Source organism: Euprymna scolopes, chromosome 19 (genome assembly GCF_053919585.1).
Source record: "Euprymna scolopes isolate OS-2025 chromosome 19, ASM5391958v1, whole genome shotgun sequence".
In the NCBI taxonomy this organism is placed as follows: domain Eukaryota; kingdom Metazoa; phylum Mollusca; class Cephalopoda; order Sepiida; family Sepiolidae; genus Euprymna; species Euprymna scolopes.
The window spans coordinates 46923285-46946547 of NC_136500.1; the positions used below are offsets into that span (position 1 = coordinate 46923285).

A 23263-nucleotide genomic window follows, 5' to 3' on the forward strand; every position below is an offset into this window, starting at 1 on the left:
TTATTATGAATCTTACTTTTTATTTGTATTTTATTTTATTATCTTATTATGTATCTTACTTTTTATTTGTATTTTATTTTATTATCTTATTATGTATCTTACTTTTTATTTGTATTTTATTTTATTATCTTATTATGCATCTTACTTTTTATTTGTATTTTATTTTATTATCTTATTATGTATCTTACTTTTTAGTTGTATTTTATTTGTTATCTTATTATGTATCTTACTTTTTATTTGTATTTTATTTTATTATCTTATTATGTATCTTACTTTTTATTTGTATTTTATTTTATTATCTTATTATGCATCTTACTTTTTATTTGTATTTTATTTTATTATCTTATTATGTATCTTACTTTTTAGTTGTATTTTATTTTATTATCTTATTATGTATCTTACTTTTTATTTGTATTTTATTTTATTATCTTATTATGTATCTTACTTTTTATTTGTATTTTATTTTATTATCTTATTATGCATCTTACTTTTTATTTGTATTTTATTTTATTATCTTATTATGTATCTTACTTTTTAGTTGTATTTTATTTGTTATCTTATTATGTATCTTACTTTTTATTTGTATTTTTTTTATTATCTTATTATGTATCTTACTTTTTATTTGTATTTTATTTTATTATCTTATTATGTATCTTACTTTTTAGTTGTATTTTATTTTATTATCTTATTATGTATCTTACTTTTTATTTGTATTTTATTTTATTATCTTATTATGCATCTTACTTTTTATTTGTATTTTATTTTATCATCTTATTATGTATCTTACTTTTTAGTTGTATTTTATTTGTTATCTTATTATGTATCTTACTTTTTATTTGTATTTTTTTTATTATCTTATTATGTATCTTACTTTTTAGTTGTATTTTATTTTATTATCTTATTATGCATCTTACTTTTTATTTGTATTTTATTTTATTATCTTATTATCTATCTTACTTTTTAGTTGTATTTTATTTGTTATCTTATTATTTATCTTACTTTTTATTTGTATTTTTTTTATTATCTTATTATGTATCTTACTTTTTATTTGTATTTTATTTTATTATCTTATTATGCATCTTACTTTTTATTTGTATTTTATTTTATTATCCTATTATCTATCTTACTTTTTAGTTGTATTTTATTTGTTATCTTATTATGTATCTTACTTTTTATTTGTATTTTATTTTATTATCTGATTATGTATCTTACTTTTAATTTGTATTTTATTTTATTATCTTATTATGTATCTTACTTTTTAGTTGTATTTTATTTGTTATCTTATTATGTATCTTACTTTTTATTTGTATTTTATTTTATTATTTTATTATGTATCTTACTTTTTAGTTGTATTTTATTTTATTATCTTATTATGTATCTTACTTTTTAGTTGTATTTTATTTTATTATCTTATTATTTATCTTACTTTTTAGTTGTATTTTATTTTATTATCTTATTATGTATCTTACTTTCAGTTGTATTTTATTTGTTATCTTATTATGTATCTTACTTTTTATTTGTATTTTATTTTATTATCTTATTATGTATCTTACCTTTTAGTTGTATTTTATTTGTTATCTTATTATGTATCTTACTTTTTATTTGTATTTTATTTTATTATCTTATTATGTATCTTACCTTTTATTTGTATTTTATTTGTTATCTTGTTATGTATCTTACTTTTTATTTGTATTTTATTTTATTATCTTATTATGTATCTTACCTTTTATTTGTATTTTATTTGTTATCTTATTATGCATCTTACTTTTTATTTGTATTTTATTTTATTATCTTATTATGTATCTTACTTTTTATTTGTATTTTATTTTATTATCTTATTATGCATCTTACTTTTTATTTGTATTTTATTTTATTATCTTATTATGTATCTTACTTTTTAGTTGTATTTTATTTTATTATCTTATTATGTATCTTACCTTTTATTTGTATTTTATTTTATTATCTTATTATGTATCTTACCTTTTATTTGTATTTTATTTGTTATCTTGTTATGTATCTTACTTCTTATTTGTATTTTATTTTATTATCTTATTATGTATCTTACTTTTTAGTTGTATTTTATTTTATTATCTTATTATGTATCTTACCTTTTATTTGTATTTTATTTGTTATCTTATTATGTATCTTACTTTTTATTTGTATTTTATTTTATTATCTTATTATGCATCTTACTTTTTATTTGTATTTTATTTTATTATCTTATTATGTATCTTACTTTTTATTTGTATTTTATTTTATTATCTTATTATGTATCTTACTTTTTAGTTGTATTTTATTTTATTATCTTATTATTTATCTTACTTTTTAGTTGTATTTTGTTTTATTATCTTATTATGTATCTTAGTTTTTAGTTGTATTTTATTTTATTATCTTATTATTTATCTAACTTTTTAGTTGTATTTTGTTTTATTATCTTATTATGTATCTTACTTTTTAGTTGTATTTTATTTGTTATCTTATTATGTATCTTACTTTTTATTTGTATTTTATTTTATTATCTTATTATGCATCTTACTTTTTATTTGTATTTTATTTTATTATCTTATTATGTATCTTACTTTTTAGTTGTATTTTATTTTATTATCTTATTATGTATCTTACTTTTTATTTGTATTTTATTTTATTATCTTATTATGCATCTTACTTTTTATTTGTATTTTATTTTATTATCTTATTATGTATCTTACTTTTTAGTTGTATTTTATTTGTTATCTTATTATGTATCTTACTTTTTATTTGTATTTTATTTTATTATCTTATTATGTATCTTACTTTTTATTTGTATTTTATTTTATTATCTTATTATGCATCTTACTTTTTATTTGTATTTTATTTTATTATCTTATTATGTATCTTACTTTTTAGTTGTATTTTATTTGTTATCTTATTATGTATCTTACTTTTTATTTGTATTTTTTTTATTATCTTATTATGTATCTTACTTTTTATTTGTATTTTATTTTATTATCTTATTATGTATCTTACTTTTTATTTGTATTTTATTTTATTATCTTATTATGCATCTTACTTTTTATTTGTATTTTATTTTATTATCTTTTTATGTATCTTACTTTTTAGTTGTATTTTATTTGTTATCTTATTATGTATCTTACTTTTTATTTGTATTTTATTTTATTATCTTATTATGTATCTTACTTTTTATTTGTATTTTATTTTATTATCTTATTATGTATCTTACTTTTTATTTGTATTTTATTTTATTATCTTATTATGCATCTTACTTTTTATTTGTATTTTATTTTATTATCTTATTATGTATCTTACTTTTTATTTGTATTTTATTTTATTATCTTATTATGTATCTTACTTTTTATTTGTATTTTATTTTATTATCTTATTATGCATCTTACTTTTTATTTGTATTTTATTTTATTATCTTATGATGTATCTTACTTTTTAGTTGTATTTTATTTTATTATCTTATTATGTATCTTACTTTTTATTTGTATTTTATTTTATTATCTTATTATGCATCTTACTTTTTATTTGTATTTTATTTTATTATCTTATTATGTATCTTACTTTTTAGTTGTATTTTATTTGTTATCTTATTATGTATCTTACTTTTTATTTGTATTTTATTTTATTATCTTATTATGTATCTTACTTTTTATTTGTATTTTATTTTATTATCTTATTATGCATCTTACTTTTTATTTGTATTTTATTTTATTATCTTATTATGTATCTTACTTTTTAGTTGTATTTTATTTGTTATCTTATTATGTATCTTACTTTTTATTTGTATTTTTTTTATTATCTTATTATGTATCTTACTTTTTATTTGTATTTTATTTTATTATCTTATTATGTATCTTACTTTTTAGTTGTATTTTATTTTATTATCTTATTATGTATCTTACTTTTTATTTGTATTTTATTTTATTATCTTATTATGTATCTTACTTTTTATTTGTATTTTATTTTATTATCTTATTATGCATCTTACTTTTTATTTGTATTTTATTTTATTATCTTATTATGTATCTTACTTTTTAGTTGTATTTTATTTGTTATCTTATTATGCATCTTACTTTTTAGTTGTATTTTATTTTATTATCTTATTATGTATCTTACTTTTTATTTGTATTTTTTTTATTATCTTATTATGTATCTTACTTTTTATTTGTATTTTATTTTATTATCTTATTATATATCTTACTTTTTATTTGTATTTTATTTTATTATCTTATTATGTATCTTACTTTTTATTTGTATTTTATTTTATTATCTTATTATGTATCTTACTTTTTATTTGTATTTTATTTTATTATCTTATTATGTATCTTACTTTTTATTTGTATTTTATTTTATTATCTTATTATGTATCTTACTTTTTATTTGTATTTTATTTTATTATCTTATTATGCATCTTACTTTTTATTTGTATTTTATTTTATTATCTTATTATGTATCTTACTTTTTATTTGTATTTTATTTTATTATCTTATTATGTATCTTACTTTTTATTTGTATTTTATTTTATTATCTTATTATGTATCTTACTTTTTATTTGTATTTTATTTTATTATCTTATTATGCATCTTACTTTTTATTTGTATTTTATTTTATTATCTTATTATGTATCTTACTTTTTATTTGTATTTTATTTTATTATCTTATTATGTATCTTACTTTTAATTTGTATTTTATTTTATTATCTTATTATGCATCTTACTTTTTATTTGTATTTTATTTTATTATCTTATTATGTATCTTACTTTTTAGTTGTATTTTATTTGTTATCTTATTATGTATCTTACTTTTTATTTGTATTTTATTTTATTATCTTATTATGTATCTTACTTTTTATTTGTATTTTATTTTATTATCTTATTATGCATCTTACTTTTTATTTGTATTTTATTTTATTATCTTATTATGTATCTTACTTTTTAGTTGTATTTTATTTGTTATCTTATTATGTATCTTACTTTTTATTTGTATTTTTTTTATTATCTTATTATGTATCTTACTTTTTATTTGTATTTTATTTTATTATCTTATTATGTATCTTACTTTTTATTTGTATTTTATTTTATTATCTTATTATGTATCTTACTTTTTATTTGTATTTTATTTTATTATCTTATTATGCATCTTACTTTTTATTTGTATTTTATTTTATTATCTTATTATCTATCTTACTTTTTAGTTGTATTTTATTTGTTATCTTATTATGTATCTTACTTTTTATTTGTATTTTATTTTATTATCTTATTATGTATCTTACTTTTTAGTTGTATTTTATTTTATTATCTTATTATTTATCCTTCTTTTTAGTTGTATTTTTTTTATTATCTTATTATGTATCTTACTTTTTAGTTGTATTTTATTTGTTATCTTATTATGTATCTTACTTTTTATTTGTATTTTATTTTATTATCTTATTATGTATCTTACCTTTTATTTGTATTTTATTTGTTATCTTATTATGTATCTTACTTTTTATTTGTATTTTTTTTATTATCTTATTATGTATCTTACTTTTTAGTTGTATTTTATTTCTTATCTTATTATGTATCTTACTTTTTATTTGTATTTTATTTTATTATCTTATTATGTATCTTACCTTTTATTTGTATTTTATTTGTTATCTTATTATGTATCTTACTTTTTATTTGTATTTTATTTTATTATCTTATTATGTATCTTACCTTTTATTTGTATTTTATTTGTTATCTTATTATGTATCTTACTTTTTATTTGTATTTTATTTTATTATCTTATTATGTATCTTACTTTTTATTTGTATTTTATTTTATTATCTTATTATGCATCTTACTTTTATTTGTATTTTATTTTATTATCTTATTATGTATCTTACTTTTTATTTGTATTTTATTTTATTATCTTATTATGTATCTTACCTTTTATTTGTATTTTATTTGTTATCTTATTATGTATCTTACTTTTTATTTGTATTTTATTTTATTATCTTATCATGCATCTTACTTTTTAGTTGTATTTTATTTTATTATCTTATTATGTATCTTACTTTTTATTTGTATTTTATTTTATTATCTTATTATGTATCTTACTTTTTAGTTGTATTTTATTTTATTATCTTATAATCTATCTTACTGTTTATTTGTATTTTATTTTATTATCTTATTATGCATCTTACTTTTTATTTGTATTTTATTTTATTATCTTATTATGTATCTTACTTTTTATTTGTATTTTATTTTATTATCTTATTATGTATCTTACTTTTTAGTTGTATTTTATTTTATTATCTTATTATTTATCTTACTTTTTAGTTGTATTTTGTTTTATTATCTTATTATGTATCTTAGTTTTTAGTTGTATTTTATTTTATTATCTTATTATTTATCTTACTTTTTAGTTGTATTTTGTTTTATTATCTTATTATGTATCTTACTTTTTAGTTGTATTTTATTTGTTATCTATTATGTATCTTACTTTTTAGTTGTATTTTATTTTATTATCTTATTATTTATCTTACTTTTTATTTGTATTTTATTTGTTATCTTGTTATGTATCTTACTTTTTAGTTGTATTTTATTTTATTATCTTATTATGTATCTTACTTTTTAGTTGTATTTTATTTTATTATCTTATTATTTATCTTACTTTTTATTTGTATTTTATTTGTTATCTTATTATGTATCTTACTTTTTAGTTGTATTTTATTTTATTATCTTATTATGTATCTTACTTTTTAGTTGTATTTTATTTTATTATCTTATTATTTATCTTACTTTTTAGTTGTATTTTGTTTTATTATCTTATTATGTATCTTACTTTTTAGTTGTATTTTATTTGTTATCTTATTATGTATCTTACTTTTTAGTTGTATTTTATTATCTTATTATGTATCTTACTTTTTATTTGTATTTTATTTTATTATCTTATTATCTATCTTACTTTTTAGTTATATTTTATTTGTTATCTTATTATGTATCTTAGTTTTTAGTTGTATTTTATTTTATTATCTTATTATGTATCTTACTTTTTAGTTGTATTTTATTTTATTATCTTGTTATGTATCTTACTTTTTAGTTGTATTTTATTTTATTATCTTATTATGTATCTTACTTTTTAGTTGTATTTCATTTTATTATCTTATTATGTATCTTACTTTTTAGTTGTATTTTATTTTATTATCTTATTATCCCCCCTTGCCAATCTTTCACGAAAAACACCCGTCTAGCTGAATCCACTGTGAAAAATTTCCCCCACTCTATATCTGTGCCTAAATCAAAACGCGGATTCCATGAACAAAGCTTCTTTCTTAGAACTGCACGTCTGTGGAACTCTGTTCCGTCTGCCTGCTTCCCACCGGACTACAACTTAGATATCTTCAAGTCCAATGTTAACAAATTCCTAATGAATCGCCCCCTTAAGTAAACACTTCATCAAATCTCCACACTAACGTAATGTATTTGCAATAACCCTTATCCCTGAGTGGCTTCCGGGCCTTGATAAGTGGTGATCACTGTGTAAAAAAAAAATAAAATAAATTATGTAGCAACATTAATGATATTTCTCTTTATTTGCCTGTCTGTCCGTTCTACTTTTTCTCAGAAACTGCTAGATCAAGCTGGCTGAAATTTTGTATAGATCTTTGTTATAATAAGGTACAGCGAACAAAGTATTATGGTTTCCGTTCAATGCACGGTTAAGGATTAATAGAGATTAGTATTTAATGCAAAAAATGAGCACAAATTTATACGATAATCAACCGTCCATTTAACATAAAGCACTCATTCTAAGTCAGCGGGCTATAACCTTTGTCTGTTTTTAATAGGCTAAAAAGTTTAGTATATATATATATATATATATATATATATATATATATATATATATATATATATATATATATATATATATGAGAGAGAACGTGAGAGGAGGCGAGAGTGGGCAAAATTCAAGGGAGAGAAAGAGAGAGAGGGGGAAAGAGAGAGCAATTTTCCGTAATGCTTATTAGACTTTTAGATATTAACATATAAAATAAAAACTTACTCTTGAGTCTCACTCTTGTCCCATTCAGGAGAATATAAACTAACTGTGTTCAGATCTTCAGCCAATCCATCAGCAGCGCCGCTGCAATTCATCCACTCATTTACATAGTTCATGCTCCGACCAGGAGACACTGCCATAGGGGACGGAGGGTGACCAGGACATGAACTGATATGTGGACGATGGACGAACTGCGATGGAATATATGATGGGTTACTGTAGTCCCTGCATGTGCTGTTAGCCAGCAGGTTTTCTGGATAATGTAAGTTTGGGTAGCTATCATGTTCTTTTGTTAAGGAGACAGTGTCACTAAGTTTATCATAAATGACTTCGTCTCTTCCCAAATTGTGCATGGAATGTGAAAGGTAATCACCATGAAGTCTAAGCATGTTGCTATTATTGTGGCCGCAGTTAAATTGGATGCATGAGCACATCATCGCGTTCGAAGATACAAGTGAGGTTTGTTCTGCCGTGTTCCATCTGCTTATTCCAGAGAGCTTCCCCTTCGAATCCATGAGGGATGCTTTTCGGTTCTTACTCCTTGCTGTTCGAGGATGCTGCTGATGGTGATGGTGTTTATGTGGGAGACTGGCAGTTGTTCTAGGCACGACTCCGCTAGCACTTCTACTTGAAAGACTATTAAATCTCGGTCGATGGTGCCGTGTCTCTTGCAAAGACATAAGATAAGTACTGTCTGTGGAAGTGTCAGTCGGAGACTGCAGATGAAGCATCGATAAGAGGCTTTGAACTAGATTCACCTTCTCATCATTAGGAAGCTGGCTTGACGTAACCTTCTTGATCTCTTTGATGATCGTCCCGTTTGAATTCTTACCTTTCTGCAGCCAGTTTACTGGAAGGACATATTCCTTTTGCGCCTGGAACAGACCTTGATCCTCATCTTCAAATTCGTTGTAAGTACTTGAAAAATGCCTTGAATGAGGAAAAGAAGGTAAAGAAGTTTTCTTGGATTTCTTCAATTGCTGGTTTCGCCCATGTTTCCGATCCTTACGCAGTTTTGTACCGGTCGGTTTCATGTATTTAATATTTGTTTGTTGTGGTGGGATCGGGATATTCAATTGAGGCTGGGTGCTTCGCTTCTTGATTTCTTCACTTTGTTGAAGAAATGATAAAGGTTGAACATCACTATCACACGACAAAGAAACGAAATATTCTTTATCATTGTCCGATGATTTCTGCTTGTCCATTTCCAGTGGATTATTCTGAACGTTCGATGGATCATTTACTTCTTCCTGTGATGGAACTAGCTGTGAATTTTCGTGGTTTTCTCTGTCATATTGTCTCGGAGATATGCTTCTTTGACGTGGCAGACTTTCATCACTATCTTCGCCTTTCTCTTCCTCTTCCGTGGAAAATTGCAGTATCTCAGAAGGTTGTTTCTGCACCTGGGGGAAACTGCTGTTTAATGCCAAATAATAACTGATTATGTTGTCTTCTCCTTCAATCAAAGAGTCCTTCCACTGCATGGCTTTCTGGAGTTGGTGTCTACGGAACAGGTTTTTCTGGAGTACAGCACTCAGTAACTGAATTCTAGAAAAGAAAAAAAAAAAGTTAGAACGAAAGATAAACAGTAAACATTAAAATGGAAAATGATTTATCGATTATTATTTTTTTTTTTCTTGGTCTCTGGGCCAAGATCACAGTGTAGTATCTGTTCTTCAGATGCTGCATTTCTTGTTCTCTGTCAGTGGAGGAGAAGTCCTTCACGACTGAGACAATTTTTAATTTTTGTTCCTTTTCTTCACGTTAAAAAACGACCCTGGTGTCTAACTCTGTCCCGTGGGGAGGTATTGTAAATAGTAACTTATCAAGGCCCAAAGTCCACTCAAGGATAAGGGTTAATGAATGTAAGGTGGTAGTGTAGTAATCATTAATAACATAGATTGGGTAGAATATGGATTATTTAAGAGGACAGCTTATCAAGAACTTATTTACATTGAACTTGAAGACTACCATATTGTAATCAGCCGGGAAGCAGTCCAATGGAACAGAGTTCCACATGCGGGCAGTTCTAGAAAAGAAGCTTTGTTCATGAAATCTGCGTTTAGATTTAAGCACAGATAGAGAGTGGCTACGAGTATAGATATATTCATATTAGTGGCCTGGCAAGGCCACAGAGGAGACAACTGAAGAAGTAAAACTGAAGCTGTCTGCCAGGACACTATATATAAAAATGTAGGCAAATGTGGGCATATTTTATTGGTTTGAAAATATAGGTTTTTTTTTTTACGAATTGTCATAAAATTTTAACCATAAAATAGTATTATAATTTTCAAAAAGTTTGAACGTTTTCATGTAGGTTCGTCTCATAGAAGCAAGATATGAGCATTTCAATATTCAATTTGACTACCAGTATAGATATATCCATATAGATATACCACCTTTTTTTGGCAATTCTATATGTTCTATCAGTCTACCCTATTATTTCATGCATCGATTTCCATATTTAGACTGAACAACCAAGGACTATTGCAGTATTTGTTTCCTGTTAGCCTTTCCATTAGGATGGCCTCCCTATTGCGTCAGCAACTGTAACGTGTCATGGTATTCACCCAGGGTGGGTTGAGCTGCCTCCAGGTGTGTTTACCACATCCTGCATCCACGTTGATCGGCAAGAAAAAACAAAAATAATTTACTACTTTCTACCAATAATTTCCAATCCTGAATTCCTACATGTATATTGCTGGATCATCTATAAATCTTGCTCCCTCGGAACAATTAACTGTTACTTATATACCTCTCCCTATTTCCCATACAGCTACCCCAACTTAGTTCTTGGAATACTTCAGTAATTTCCAGTTCCAGCAACAAATACCAAAGCGCAGGAACCAGCCGCTAACTCCATGTCTGACTCCACTGTTTTTTTGTTTGTTTATTTGTTTGTTTTTATGGAAATCGCCCAAGACAAAACATGAAGCCAGGAGCTAAAAAGAACGAAAGCTGATTATTGCAAAGTCAGAAGATGCCTATTAAACTTAGTTTTGAAAAGATAAAAGTTATAGGTAGAAGGAAAACAGGGAGCAGGAAAAGAGTTCCACACCATTGCAGTTCTTGGAAAGAAGCTACTGGAATAAGAAGCTGTATTACAATGAGGTTTTAAAACAGTGAATTGATGAAGACAACTAGACCAACAAGTCAAACAAGCTGGCACAAAGGAAACAGAGAATAGATCAGACAATTCTGAGGAAGACATGCCATTATAGTATTTGTAGAAAAGACTGAGACTAACAACATCACGTTTGTGAAGAAGAAAGTGTGGAGCCAATCAAATTACAGATACGTTTCTCCAATTTATCAAGAACCTTCAAATGGGACACTGATTCACCAGCCCAAGTATGTTAATATTACTCCATGCATGGTCTGATGGTTTACATCCACATCTTATGCATCCTCCAGTCAACAGATGCAATTAGTGCCACTAACTTGGAGATGAATTCTTCATCAGATTATCAAAGAATGTGTATAAACCAACAAAGTTTCCTTTTTAAAAGAATTCTAATGATGTTGATGGTGTTGCATCTTGCAGAGATGATGCTGTTTAAGATTTGGTCAGAGAGGCAGATGGATATGATACATCATAGACATGTCGAATATTTTAAGTATGCGATAATCTTCTTTGCACAGAAAAAATAGTATGCCCAATAGGTAGTGATGGTACGATTCCAGTATTTTTCCCGATTCCAATACAATTATTGATTCTAATAGCAGTGGACAGGACACTGCAAAACAATGGAAGATAATAGAAATGACGGGATCATTTCTGGATAAAAATGAACTCAATATAAAACATAATCTAACGTATACATTATTAAATAATAATGAGCGTGAAAAATGTTTCGGCATTTTTGAGATGAGCTTAAAATACTTTGAGTTAACATATTAATGTGAAAACTTTCGGCATTTTTGAGATGAGGATACTTTTGGAGAAAACAGGTCTTATAGGAATTTGCTAAGTTTGCACGAGTTTATTGCTTTCACATAGACGTTTGGGGTTTGGAACGATTTTATTGGCTTAAAATACTTTGAGTTAACATGTTAATGTGAAAACTTTCTTGCTTTGAAGAGTGACGAAGAAAGCGAATTCCAACAAAGCAGAGAAAGAAAGAGGGTAAGCTATTCAAGCCATTTGCTTTTACGTGTCCGTGGGAATCGCCACAATATGTTCACATGTAAAAGGAAAAATGACTTACCTGTGTGCTAGGAGAGCAGAGTGTCCTCGAGCATCGCAGTCGATGTTGGGTGGGGCAGCTGAATTCAGAATAGCCAAGTGTTCTTTTTTGGGCCCCGGATACCTAGTATGAATTGTGCCCACAAGTTTTGGCCAATCTGATGGAATTGGTTCGATTTTATTCTGCTGGGGTCTGTCGACAGAACCCGAAGATGAGGTGGATGAAGATGAAGAGGCAGTGGACGGTGGTTCTTGGACACTGATCAACAGTTTGTTTAGGCTGAGAGGTAAGAAATGAAGAACTTTCTGGTACCAGACCAGACACTGCAAAACAATGCAAGATAATAGAAATGACCGGATTATCTCTGGGCAAAAATGAACTCAATAGAAAACATAATCTTACACATACATCACTAAATAATAATGATTGTGAAAAATAATATGTTTCTGAATTTTGGAGATAAGGATTGATAATTTGTGTTCTTTGGATTATTTCGACTACTGTTCTCTTCATGAGTGTGATTTGCACAATGTTTCGTCTGACGTAACTTCCAACCTTCTTCAGATATATCTTGTCAGATCTTACTGTCAAGCTCAGAAATTTACACAGATTTTCGAACAAAATGCTTTATTTAATAAAGAGTAATGTATAATATATGTATAGAAACATGTGTAAGGAGTAATATAAGGAAAATTTAGGCTTCTGCATTACAAAAAACAATAAAAATCTGAGTGTGAATTGACTCCACCTTTCCGTTTTTGAATGATAATTTATGGTACATATATATATATATATATATATATATATATATATATATTAAAAACAAACAGTCAGCATGACCTTTTGGTGCAATTCTGGTTTCGGAAAGTGTTTTGGAGCCTCGTCGGTGCCTAACCACTGAGCGGTTGTTATAAAAAGAGGCAGCCATTTATCATTTTTTTTTTGTTGTTTGTCCAATCTCTCTTAAGTGGTTGGACATCATCATACATGTTACATTTTATTCAGAAGCAAGTTCTCGAACAGCTGTGTGTGGATTGGCTTCGACTAAAGCTCTTGATTGATCGTTGCCAACATCCGATGGCCGACCACTATGCTCATCACCTTCAAGACTCTCGTCGCCGCCATGGAATTTTTTAAACCACTATTGTGCTGTGCTTTCAGTAGTGGTTCATGGGCCAAACGATTCATTGATATCACAAGCTGTTCCAGCAACTTTTCCACCGAGCTTTAATTGAAATGAGAAAATTTTGCGAATTTGTTTTTTTTTTTTCCATCTTGTATTCAACGTTCTGAAAAGAATACATAATTGTTTTAAAACAATTGTAATTTAAACAGTTAGATAGAGTGAAAAACGTCCTTTAAAATGATATATAAAGTAAAGGTATTATAATGAAAACTTATTTGAAAATACATCATTTGAAATGAAAATTATAAATTCCGCAAGAACTTTCTATTCAACCTAATATATATATATATATATATATATATATATATATATATATATATAACATTGTACACTGTATGTACGTTATGGCCTCAGTCGCAAAGTGGACAAAAGAATAGGAAATAACTCCGACTCGCTTTTTTGGTTTGTACAAGGACATCTATTTCTTCGTCGTTACAACTGTGACATCACCCACGTGATGTAGAGCGTTCTCCACATCTCTCTTGAGATTTTGTTATCTTGTCTCTCCAGATCTTTGCCTCACTTTTTTTATATAGTCCTTTTTCCCCTCCACCGGTGATGTCAATTTTAATGTATTTAAATTCATGCATCCGCGCTATGTCACACACACGCGCGCGCGCACGCACACGCACGCACACACACACACACACACACACACACACACACACGCACATATATATAATTACAAATTATGCATTCGATGTATTTTCTTTCAGTCCGACAGACGATGAAGATGAAGGTAAAAGTTGCCAAAGAAGGGCTGACCCATCATAATGAAACCATTGGTACGTCTCAGGAATATGTAATGTATAGTTTTTAAATAATTCCTATTAAGTTCTCAAAATCGCTATTGTCTGACTACAATACGGTCATCTTCAAGTCCAACATAAACAAGTTCTTGATGAGCTATTCTCCTTAAGTACCCAATTTACCAAATTTACACTACTAACGATTACTATATTGCCCCATTGACTACTGTACACTTTAACCCTTATCCTCGAGTGGCCTCTGGGCCTTGATAAGTGGTGGCTACTTTGTAAAAAAAAAGAAAAAAAAGAGCACTTTATTTATTTTTTTTCACTACATCTTTCCTCCCTATATATATATACATATATATATATATATATATATATTATTTTTAAAATGTACTGCTCCCCTTGTGAGGGTACCAAATGGGTGTAAAGGGAAAATTATTCCCAACTCGCATTTAGGTAAAAATGCACTTTCGTAAATAATTGAATTCATTCAAAACATATCGCTAAAACCAAAACAAAACAACACACACACACACACACACACACATATATATATATATATATATATATATATATATATATATATATATATATATATATATATATATATATATCGAATTAAAATTGAATTGTGAACATAGAGGACAACAGGCTACATTTCTGGATTTAGATATAAAAATTGAGGATGGGATTTTTCTTTATAAAATATTTGATAAAAGAAACGCTTTCCCCTTTAAAATAGTACGTATGCCCCATAAAGATAGCACCTGCCCTGTTTTTATGTTTTATGGAACCATTATGTCAGAGTTTTTGAGAATAGCTCGCGTTACTTTAAAATTAACAGATTTTGTACCACCAGTTTCTAGCTTAGTAATAAACATGATAAAACAAGGTGGGGATAAAAATAAAATATTTAAACAGTTAAATAAAGCATTTGTTCGTTATCCTGATGCTTTTGAATCATTTAAGATAAACCAGACTATATTAGTAAAGGAAATCCAAAACTATATTAGCAATGTATAAAATGTATTTATAATTACATATAATAAATTTATATATTATTAAAAAAAAAAAAATGTATATATGTAAAAATATTTTTAACCTTTATATATCAAATTTTAAATAAATAAGAATGTAAATATACTAAATACTAATCATAGTGGGGGTGATAAGTAGTTAAATGGATTAATCCTAATCTTATAAATACAAGACTGATAAATTAAAAAATTAAAAAATGTATCCATTTTAAATGTGGAAATTGATGAATCGCACAGGTAAGAAATTCATTTTTATAGTATGAAAAGGTTAGTAATTGCAATTAAGAATAGGAAATTGGATCAAATGTTTATAACATGTCTTCTTCCTAAGATTAAGGGTGGTGGTGTTTGATCAACACTGCTGGGGAGTCATGATGTGATATACTGTTTTGTTTTTAAATCCCTGAAACAGTGTTTCATGGTAAACAACTGATGATCCCTTGAAAAATAAATTTTTGGTATTATAGTAAATTCGAGAGCGAGTTGATGCAGTGATTGCAGGTGATTAAATGACTTACTGACTAGATGGTTTTCTAACGAATGATAAAAAATATTTTTTTGTATAGTTTTAAAGGTTAAAAACTTCAAAGACTATATATATATATATATATATATATATATATATATATATATATATATATATATATATATATATATATATATGTGTGTGTGTTTTGGTTTTAATTTTCTTAGCATTTTGTTCTAGCTGGGGATGAAGCATTCTACCAGATGTCAGACATTCATCTGGTATCTGATACATTCTATTCGTTTTAATATTCTAACCATCCTTTTAAGTGCAATTGTTTGAATATTGTCTTGCTTGTCTGTCTGTGTTTCCTGGTCCTGGATATGACTTTAAACTATATCTGATGGTGAGGCTCCAGCTTGTGGGCTTTGGGGAGTGTGAAGCCACCCTTTAATTGCTATTGCTCCCAGGTCCACTCTGACCCGGCGTGGTAGTATCTGTTATGGTCCCAACTATGGGTGTTTAACCGACTTGAAAAAAATATATATTCTATCAAAAAATTTTTCTTGAAAATAACTGAATTCGGCACTAAATGACCTGAAAAGGGTTGATATGCCATAAAATAAAACAACCTATCAACCAACCAACCAACCAACCAACCAGTTAAAATCTAGAAACTAGGAAAGATACACGAATAAACCTTACATGTTTAGATTCGATACCACCCTGAGCAGGTTATGATACTCTCAAAGAATACATAAATAAAAATGAAAACAACGACAAAGGTACTCACTTTTTCAAAGACCAAGTAAAATAAATGGATATTTGTGTACTGTTTGTAGATATTGTCCAGTGTCTCCGCAAACAACTGGATCGTGGAAGTAAATTCAGCCAGAAATCCAGGGTCAGATTCATCATCACTGGGGAGCTTGGGTAACTGGATTTCTTGCATTTCTTCAAGAATTTCAGTTGCTCTAGTCAGCAACTCCTGGGAAAATAAAATTTAAAACAAACTAACAGATAATTTAACAAATGTGTAATTTTGCAATCAAAAGGACATAAATCCCCAAGAACCCCCCCCTCTTAAACTACGCTAAAAGCATGCACAAAGAAGACATGTACCGTTGTTTGGGAACCAACACTCGCATGCCTCAGTCGCAAATTGGACAAAGAATAGAAAAGGACTTCAACTCGCTTTTTTCTTTGTAACAACGACACTTATTTCCTCATTGTTACAGGCGTGACGTCACCCATGTGAGTGTCTTCTCGAGCGTCAGTCATGCCTCTCACGTGATCTCGAACGTTCTTCATCCTCTCTAACATGATCTCCTTTTTAAAGTTTTTGTTTTTCCCTACCAGTGACGTCATTTCGCATACATTTTGCATATAGCCGTCAGTGCTATGTTACACATATAAAATTATAAATAAAGGCTTGTGACTCAGTTACATGGTGAGCAGGCTATTGTTAATACCTATCTGTGTTTTGTTCACTTTTCTTGCAACCTGACACCCGCGAGGCCTATCAATATTTCAAAATGTTAAAAGGAAGAACTATCGCATGTATACACCTGAAAATAGCCAAACTGAATCTATTATATACAAGGTGACCCTTCCCCTCCAAACAACGGTTCATGGAATCATTAATAAAATTTGTACTACGTATAATTTGAATCATCCTGTTCTCATCTTAAGTGTTATTTTCACAACGTTTCGATCGACGTAACCTCAGACCTTCTTTAGGTGTATCTTGCTAAACTCTGGTATTTTTCTGTCGAACTCAGGAATGTTTATGTGCAGACAACACTAAAATACAATTGCTAATTACTTTGGACTTCTACCTGGTCATGGCCAACAGGACAAGAGCATGCTACTCTCGTAGATAAAATAAAAGGTTCTGTTCGAAATTCCATGCAGTTTTCCCGAGTTCGATAATAGACACCTGAAGAAGGTCGGAAGTTACATCGACCAAAACGTTGTGAAAGTAATACTCAAGGTAAAAACTGTAGTTCGAATAATAGGAATAATTAATCCTCATCTTCAAATTTCAGAAACAAAATTTGCCAAAAATAAACTTTGGTCTATGCTTGACCAAGTTTCAGTCATCAATGCCCCCCCCCCCCGTCTAAAGTCATGAGATCATTGTGGGTGATTAATGGAATGAACTGAGTTTCGTTACTTGTGAGGACGGCATATGACAGAAATATATTGACATTAGATTTGAAGACAAAAATGTTATAATCTGCATGAAAGCAGTCCTGTGGCAACGTGTTCAATGGCCAAAACCTCTTGCAAATTAATTCTGTTTGTTGAAATTTCGACTGACACTAAGCACTCAAAGGAAAATTATTTTTCGTTGTGGAAGCAAAAAGAGTTGTTGCTGTAAATGTTTTACGAGGAGGGGAGCAGAGAATTGGAGCTCAGTCGTTTCTAAAAAGATTATTACAAAAGTTGAAAATAATAAAACTGGTATAATCAAGTAGTAGAAAGCTGTTATGTTTAACAATGTTGGCTTAAATGAAAGAATGCTGCCTAAATACATACGATTCCAGTTTATATATTTCAATATCTATGAGTGATGGGACGATTCCAATATTTTTCCTGATTCCGATACAATTACCGATTCCGATTCTTTATAAAATTCTAAATATTTAACTATAAAATGGGTATTTTGTCCCAATAACCGTAAAAACACATGTCAAATGCTCTTATATTTTCTCAAACGTAGAAACACACTTGCGATGGGGGAGATCTATAGATTTTAGTTTTACTGGTAGTTTAAATCAATAAATATTTATTATTTTATTATTATTACCAGCAGTGGAAGATTTTTCTTACACCAAAATCAAATTTAAAAAAAATAGTTAATTAAAGGAATCGTTTTGGCATTGGAAAATAGGCACACATTTTCCAATTCCAACACTGATTCTGATACCGATTCCGATATCCAAGAAAGTTTCTATCTTTCTGATTCCCAATTCTGATCCTGATTAATCGTCCCAACATTAATATTTATATTTCTTCAATTTTGTAAACATGAACATTCAATTCAGAATTGGAGTGAATTTTCTGATATAGAATTTCTATCTAATGATTTCTATTGAATATTATATTATACTTAATATATACTAGTGATTTCTATTGAATATTATATTATACTTAATATATACTAGTGATTTCTATTGAATATTATATTATACTTAATATATACTAGTGATTTCTATTGAATATTATATTATACTTAATATATACTAGTGATTTCTACTGAATATTATATTATACTTAATATATACTAGTGATTTCTATTGAATATTATATTATACTTAATATATACTAGTGATTTCTATTGAATATTATATTATACTTAATATATACTAGTGATTTCTATAGAATATTATATTATACTTAATATATACTAGTGATTTCTATTGAATATTATATTATACTTAATATATACTAGTGATTTCTACTGAATATTATATTATACTTAATATATACTAGTGATTTCTATTGAATATTATATTATACTTAATATATACTAGTGATTTCTATAGAATATTATATTATACTTAATATATACTAGTGATTTCTATAGAATATTATATTATACTTAATATATACTAGTGATTTCTACTGAATATTATATTATACTTAATATATACTAGTGATTTCTATTGAATATTATATTATACTTAATATATACTAGTGATTTCTATTGAATATTATATTATACTTAATATATACTAGTGATTTCTATTGAATATTATATTATACTTAATATATACTAGTGATTTCTATTGAATATTATATTATACTTAATATATACTAGTGATTTCTATTGAATATTATATTATACTTAATATATACTAGTGATTTCTATAGAATATTATATTATACTTAATATATACTAGTGATTTCTATAGAATATTATATTATACTTAATATATACTAGTGATTTCTATTGAATATTATATTATACTTAATATATACTAGTGATTTCTATTGAATATTATATTATACTTAATATATACTAGTGATTTCTACTGAATATTATATTATACTTAATATATACTAGTGATTTCTATTGAATATTATATTATACTTAATATATACTAGTGATTTCTATAGAATATTATATTATACTTAATATATACTAGTGATTTCTATTGAATATTATATTATACTTAATATATACTAGTGATTTCTACTGAATATTATATTATACTTAATATATACTAGTGATTTCTATTGAATATTATATTATACTTAATATATACTAGTGATTTCTATTGAATATTATATTATACTTAATATATACTAGTGATTTCTATAGAATATTATATTATACTTAATATATACTAGTGATTTCTATAGAATATTATATTATACTTAATATATACTAATGATTTCTATTGAATATTATATGGTACTTAATATATACTAGTGATTTCTATTGAATATTATATTATACTTAATATATACTAGTGATTTCTATAGAATATTATATTATACTTAATATATACTAGTGATTTCTATTGAATATTATATTATACTTAATATATACTAGTGATTTCTATAGAATATTATATTATACTTAATATATACTAGTGATTTTTATAGAATATTATATTATACTTAATATATACTAGTGATTTCTATAGAATATTATATTATACTTAATATATACTAGTGATTTCTACTGAATATTATATTATACTTAATATATACTAGTGATTTCTACTGAATATTATATTATACTTAATATATACTAGTGATTTCTACTGAATATTATATTATACTTAATATATACTAGTGATTTCTATAGAATATTATATTATACTTAATATATACTAGTGATTTCTATAGAATATTATATTATACTTAATATATACTAGTGATTTCTATTGAATATTATATTATACTTAATATATACTAGTGATTTCTATAGAATATTATATTATACTTAATATATACTAGTGATTTCTACTGAATATTATATTATACTTAATATATACTAGTGATTTCTACTGAATATTATATTATACTTGATATATACTAGTGATTTCTATAGAATATTATATTATACTTAATATATACTAGTGATTTCTACTGAATATTATATTATACTTAATATATACTAGTGATTTCTATTGAATATTATATTATACTTAATATATACTAGTGATTTCTATAGAATATTATATTATACTTAATATATACTAGTGATTTCTATTGAATATTATATTATACTTAATATATATTAGTGATTTCTACTGAATATTATATTATACTTAATATATACTAGTGATTTCTATTGAATATTATATTATACTTAATATATACTAGTGATTTCTACTGAATATTATATTATACTTAATATATACTAGTGATTTCTATAGAATATTATATTATACTTAATATATACTAGTGATTTCTATAGAATATTATATTATACTTAATATATACTAGTGATTTCTATAGAATATTATATTATACTTAATATATACTAGTGATTTCTATTGAATATTATATTATACTTAATATATACTAGTGATTTCTATAGAATATTATATTATACTTAATATATACTAGTGATTTCTACTGAATATTATATTATACTTAATATATACTAGTGATTTCTACTGAATATTATATTATACTTAATATATACTAGTGATTTCTATAGAATATTATATTATACTTAATATATACTAGTGATTTCTATTGAATATTATATTATACTTAATATATACTAGTGATTTCTATAGAATATTATATTATACTTAATATATACTAGTGATTTCTATAGAATATTATATTATACTTAATATATACTAGTGATTTCTATAGAATATTATATTATACTTAATATATACTAGTGATTTCTACTGAATATTATATTATACTTAATATATACTAGTGATTTCTATTGAATATTATATTATACTTAATATATACTAGTGATTTCTACTGAATATTATATTATACTTAATATATACGAGTGATTTCTATAGAATATTATATTATACTTAATATATACTAGTGATTTCTATAGAATATTATATTATACTTAATATATACTAGTGATTTCTATTGAATATTATATTATACTTAATATATACTAGTGATTTCTATAGAATATTATATTATACTTAATATATACTAGTGATTTCTACTGAATATTATATTATACTTAATATATACTAGTGATTTCTACTGAATATTATATTATACTTAATATATACTAGTGATTTCTATAGAATATTATATTATACTTAATATATACTAGTGATTTCTACTGAATATTATATTATACTTAATATATACTAGTGATTTCTATTGAATATTATATTATACTTAATATATACTAGTGATTTCTATAGAATATTATATTATACTTAATATATACTAGTGATTTCTATTGAATATTATATTATACTTAATATATATTAGTGATTTCTACTGAATATTATATTATACTTAATATATACTAGTGATTTCTATTGAATATTATATTATACTTAATATATACTAGTGATTTCTACTGAATATTATATTATACTTAATATATACTAGTGATTTCTATAGAATATTATATTATACTTAATATATACTAGTGATTTCTATTGAATATTATATTATACTTAATATATACTAGTGATTTCTACTGAATATTATATTATACTTAATATATACTAGTGATTTCTATTGAATATTATATTATACTTAATATATACTAGTGATTTCTACTGAATATTATATTATACTTAATATATACTAGTGATTTCTATTGAATATTATATTATACTTAATATATACTAGTGATTTCTAAAGTTTAAAATAAAAGAACTTGGGTGCCATCAGCTAGAATCGAAACCAAATCATTTAGTGCTCCAGCTGCGTCTCCTACTGATGTAGCTATTGAGAAATATGTAAGAAAGATTTAATATTAAATGACTTAAAAAAATGAATTTAAGTTGGGCATGTGCATAAAAAGTAAAACTATATCGGCAAGTTTAAATGAACAGTTTGCATTTCAACTTATCTACATACATTATTCATTATATATGCATTATTCATCCATCCATCTAAACAAAGATTTTACTCGTTATAAGCCAACGTTGGTGTACGATTCTTATTTCCTGTGAATTTCAGTGTTAAGTGACCAGTAGTTTAAGAGTTTATCAGTTAAATATTTACAGACAGACACACGCACACACATACATTTACTGTTTTATTTATATTGATTAGTTCATAAAAACTCTGGAAAATTCTTTATTAGATCTTAAAAATCTCTAAATTTCTTTAATATTAGATTGTATAGAGAGATGAACAATTCAAGGTTTCAAATATCTATTTGTGACTAAATCAAAATATGCATTTAAAAATTTTATTCAAACAAATTAGGCATAAGGCCAACAAAATGTGAGAAAATGGGTGTCATAGTTATCCTTTATCACCGTTTGTAAAAAATCTTATTCTGCCTAGAATCATCATTACTTCAGGGGCTGTCCTACTTAACATCCCTGTTGCGGACCAGGATATAAATACCCTAAACTCGCTACAAGAAAAAATAATGAAACGAATTGAATGAAGGAAACAAAGAA

At 25.2% G+C, this 23263-nt stretch overlaps 1 protein-coding gene across 2 annotated transcripts in view; it reads right to left on the reverse strand.

The window, feature by feature from the left end:
- The window catches only part of LOC145303554 (uncharacterized), a 322732-nt gene that overhangs the window by 119105 nt on the left and 180364 nt on the right, over positions 1–23263 (reverse strand). For both annotated transcript variants that reach the window (XM_080145059.1, XM_080145060.1), the window contains 3 exons: positions 16453–16647; positions 12237–12538; positions 8032–9576 (listed from right to left, as the gene is read on the reverse strand). In XM_080145059.1, the coding sequence (XP_080001185.1) occupies positions 8032–9576; positions 12237–12538; positions 16453–16647 (2042 nt within the window). The remainder of the gene's footprint in view (positions 1–8031; positions 9577–12236; positions 12539–16452; positions 16648–23263) is intronic.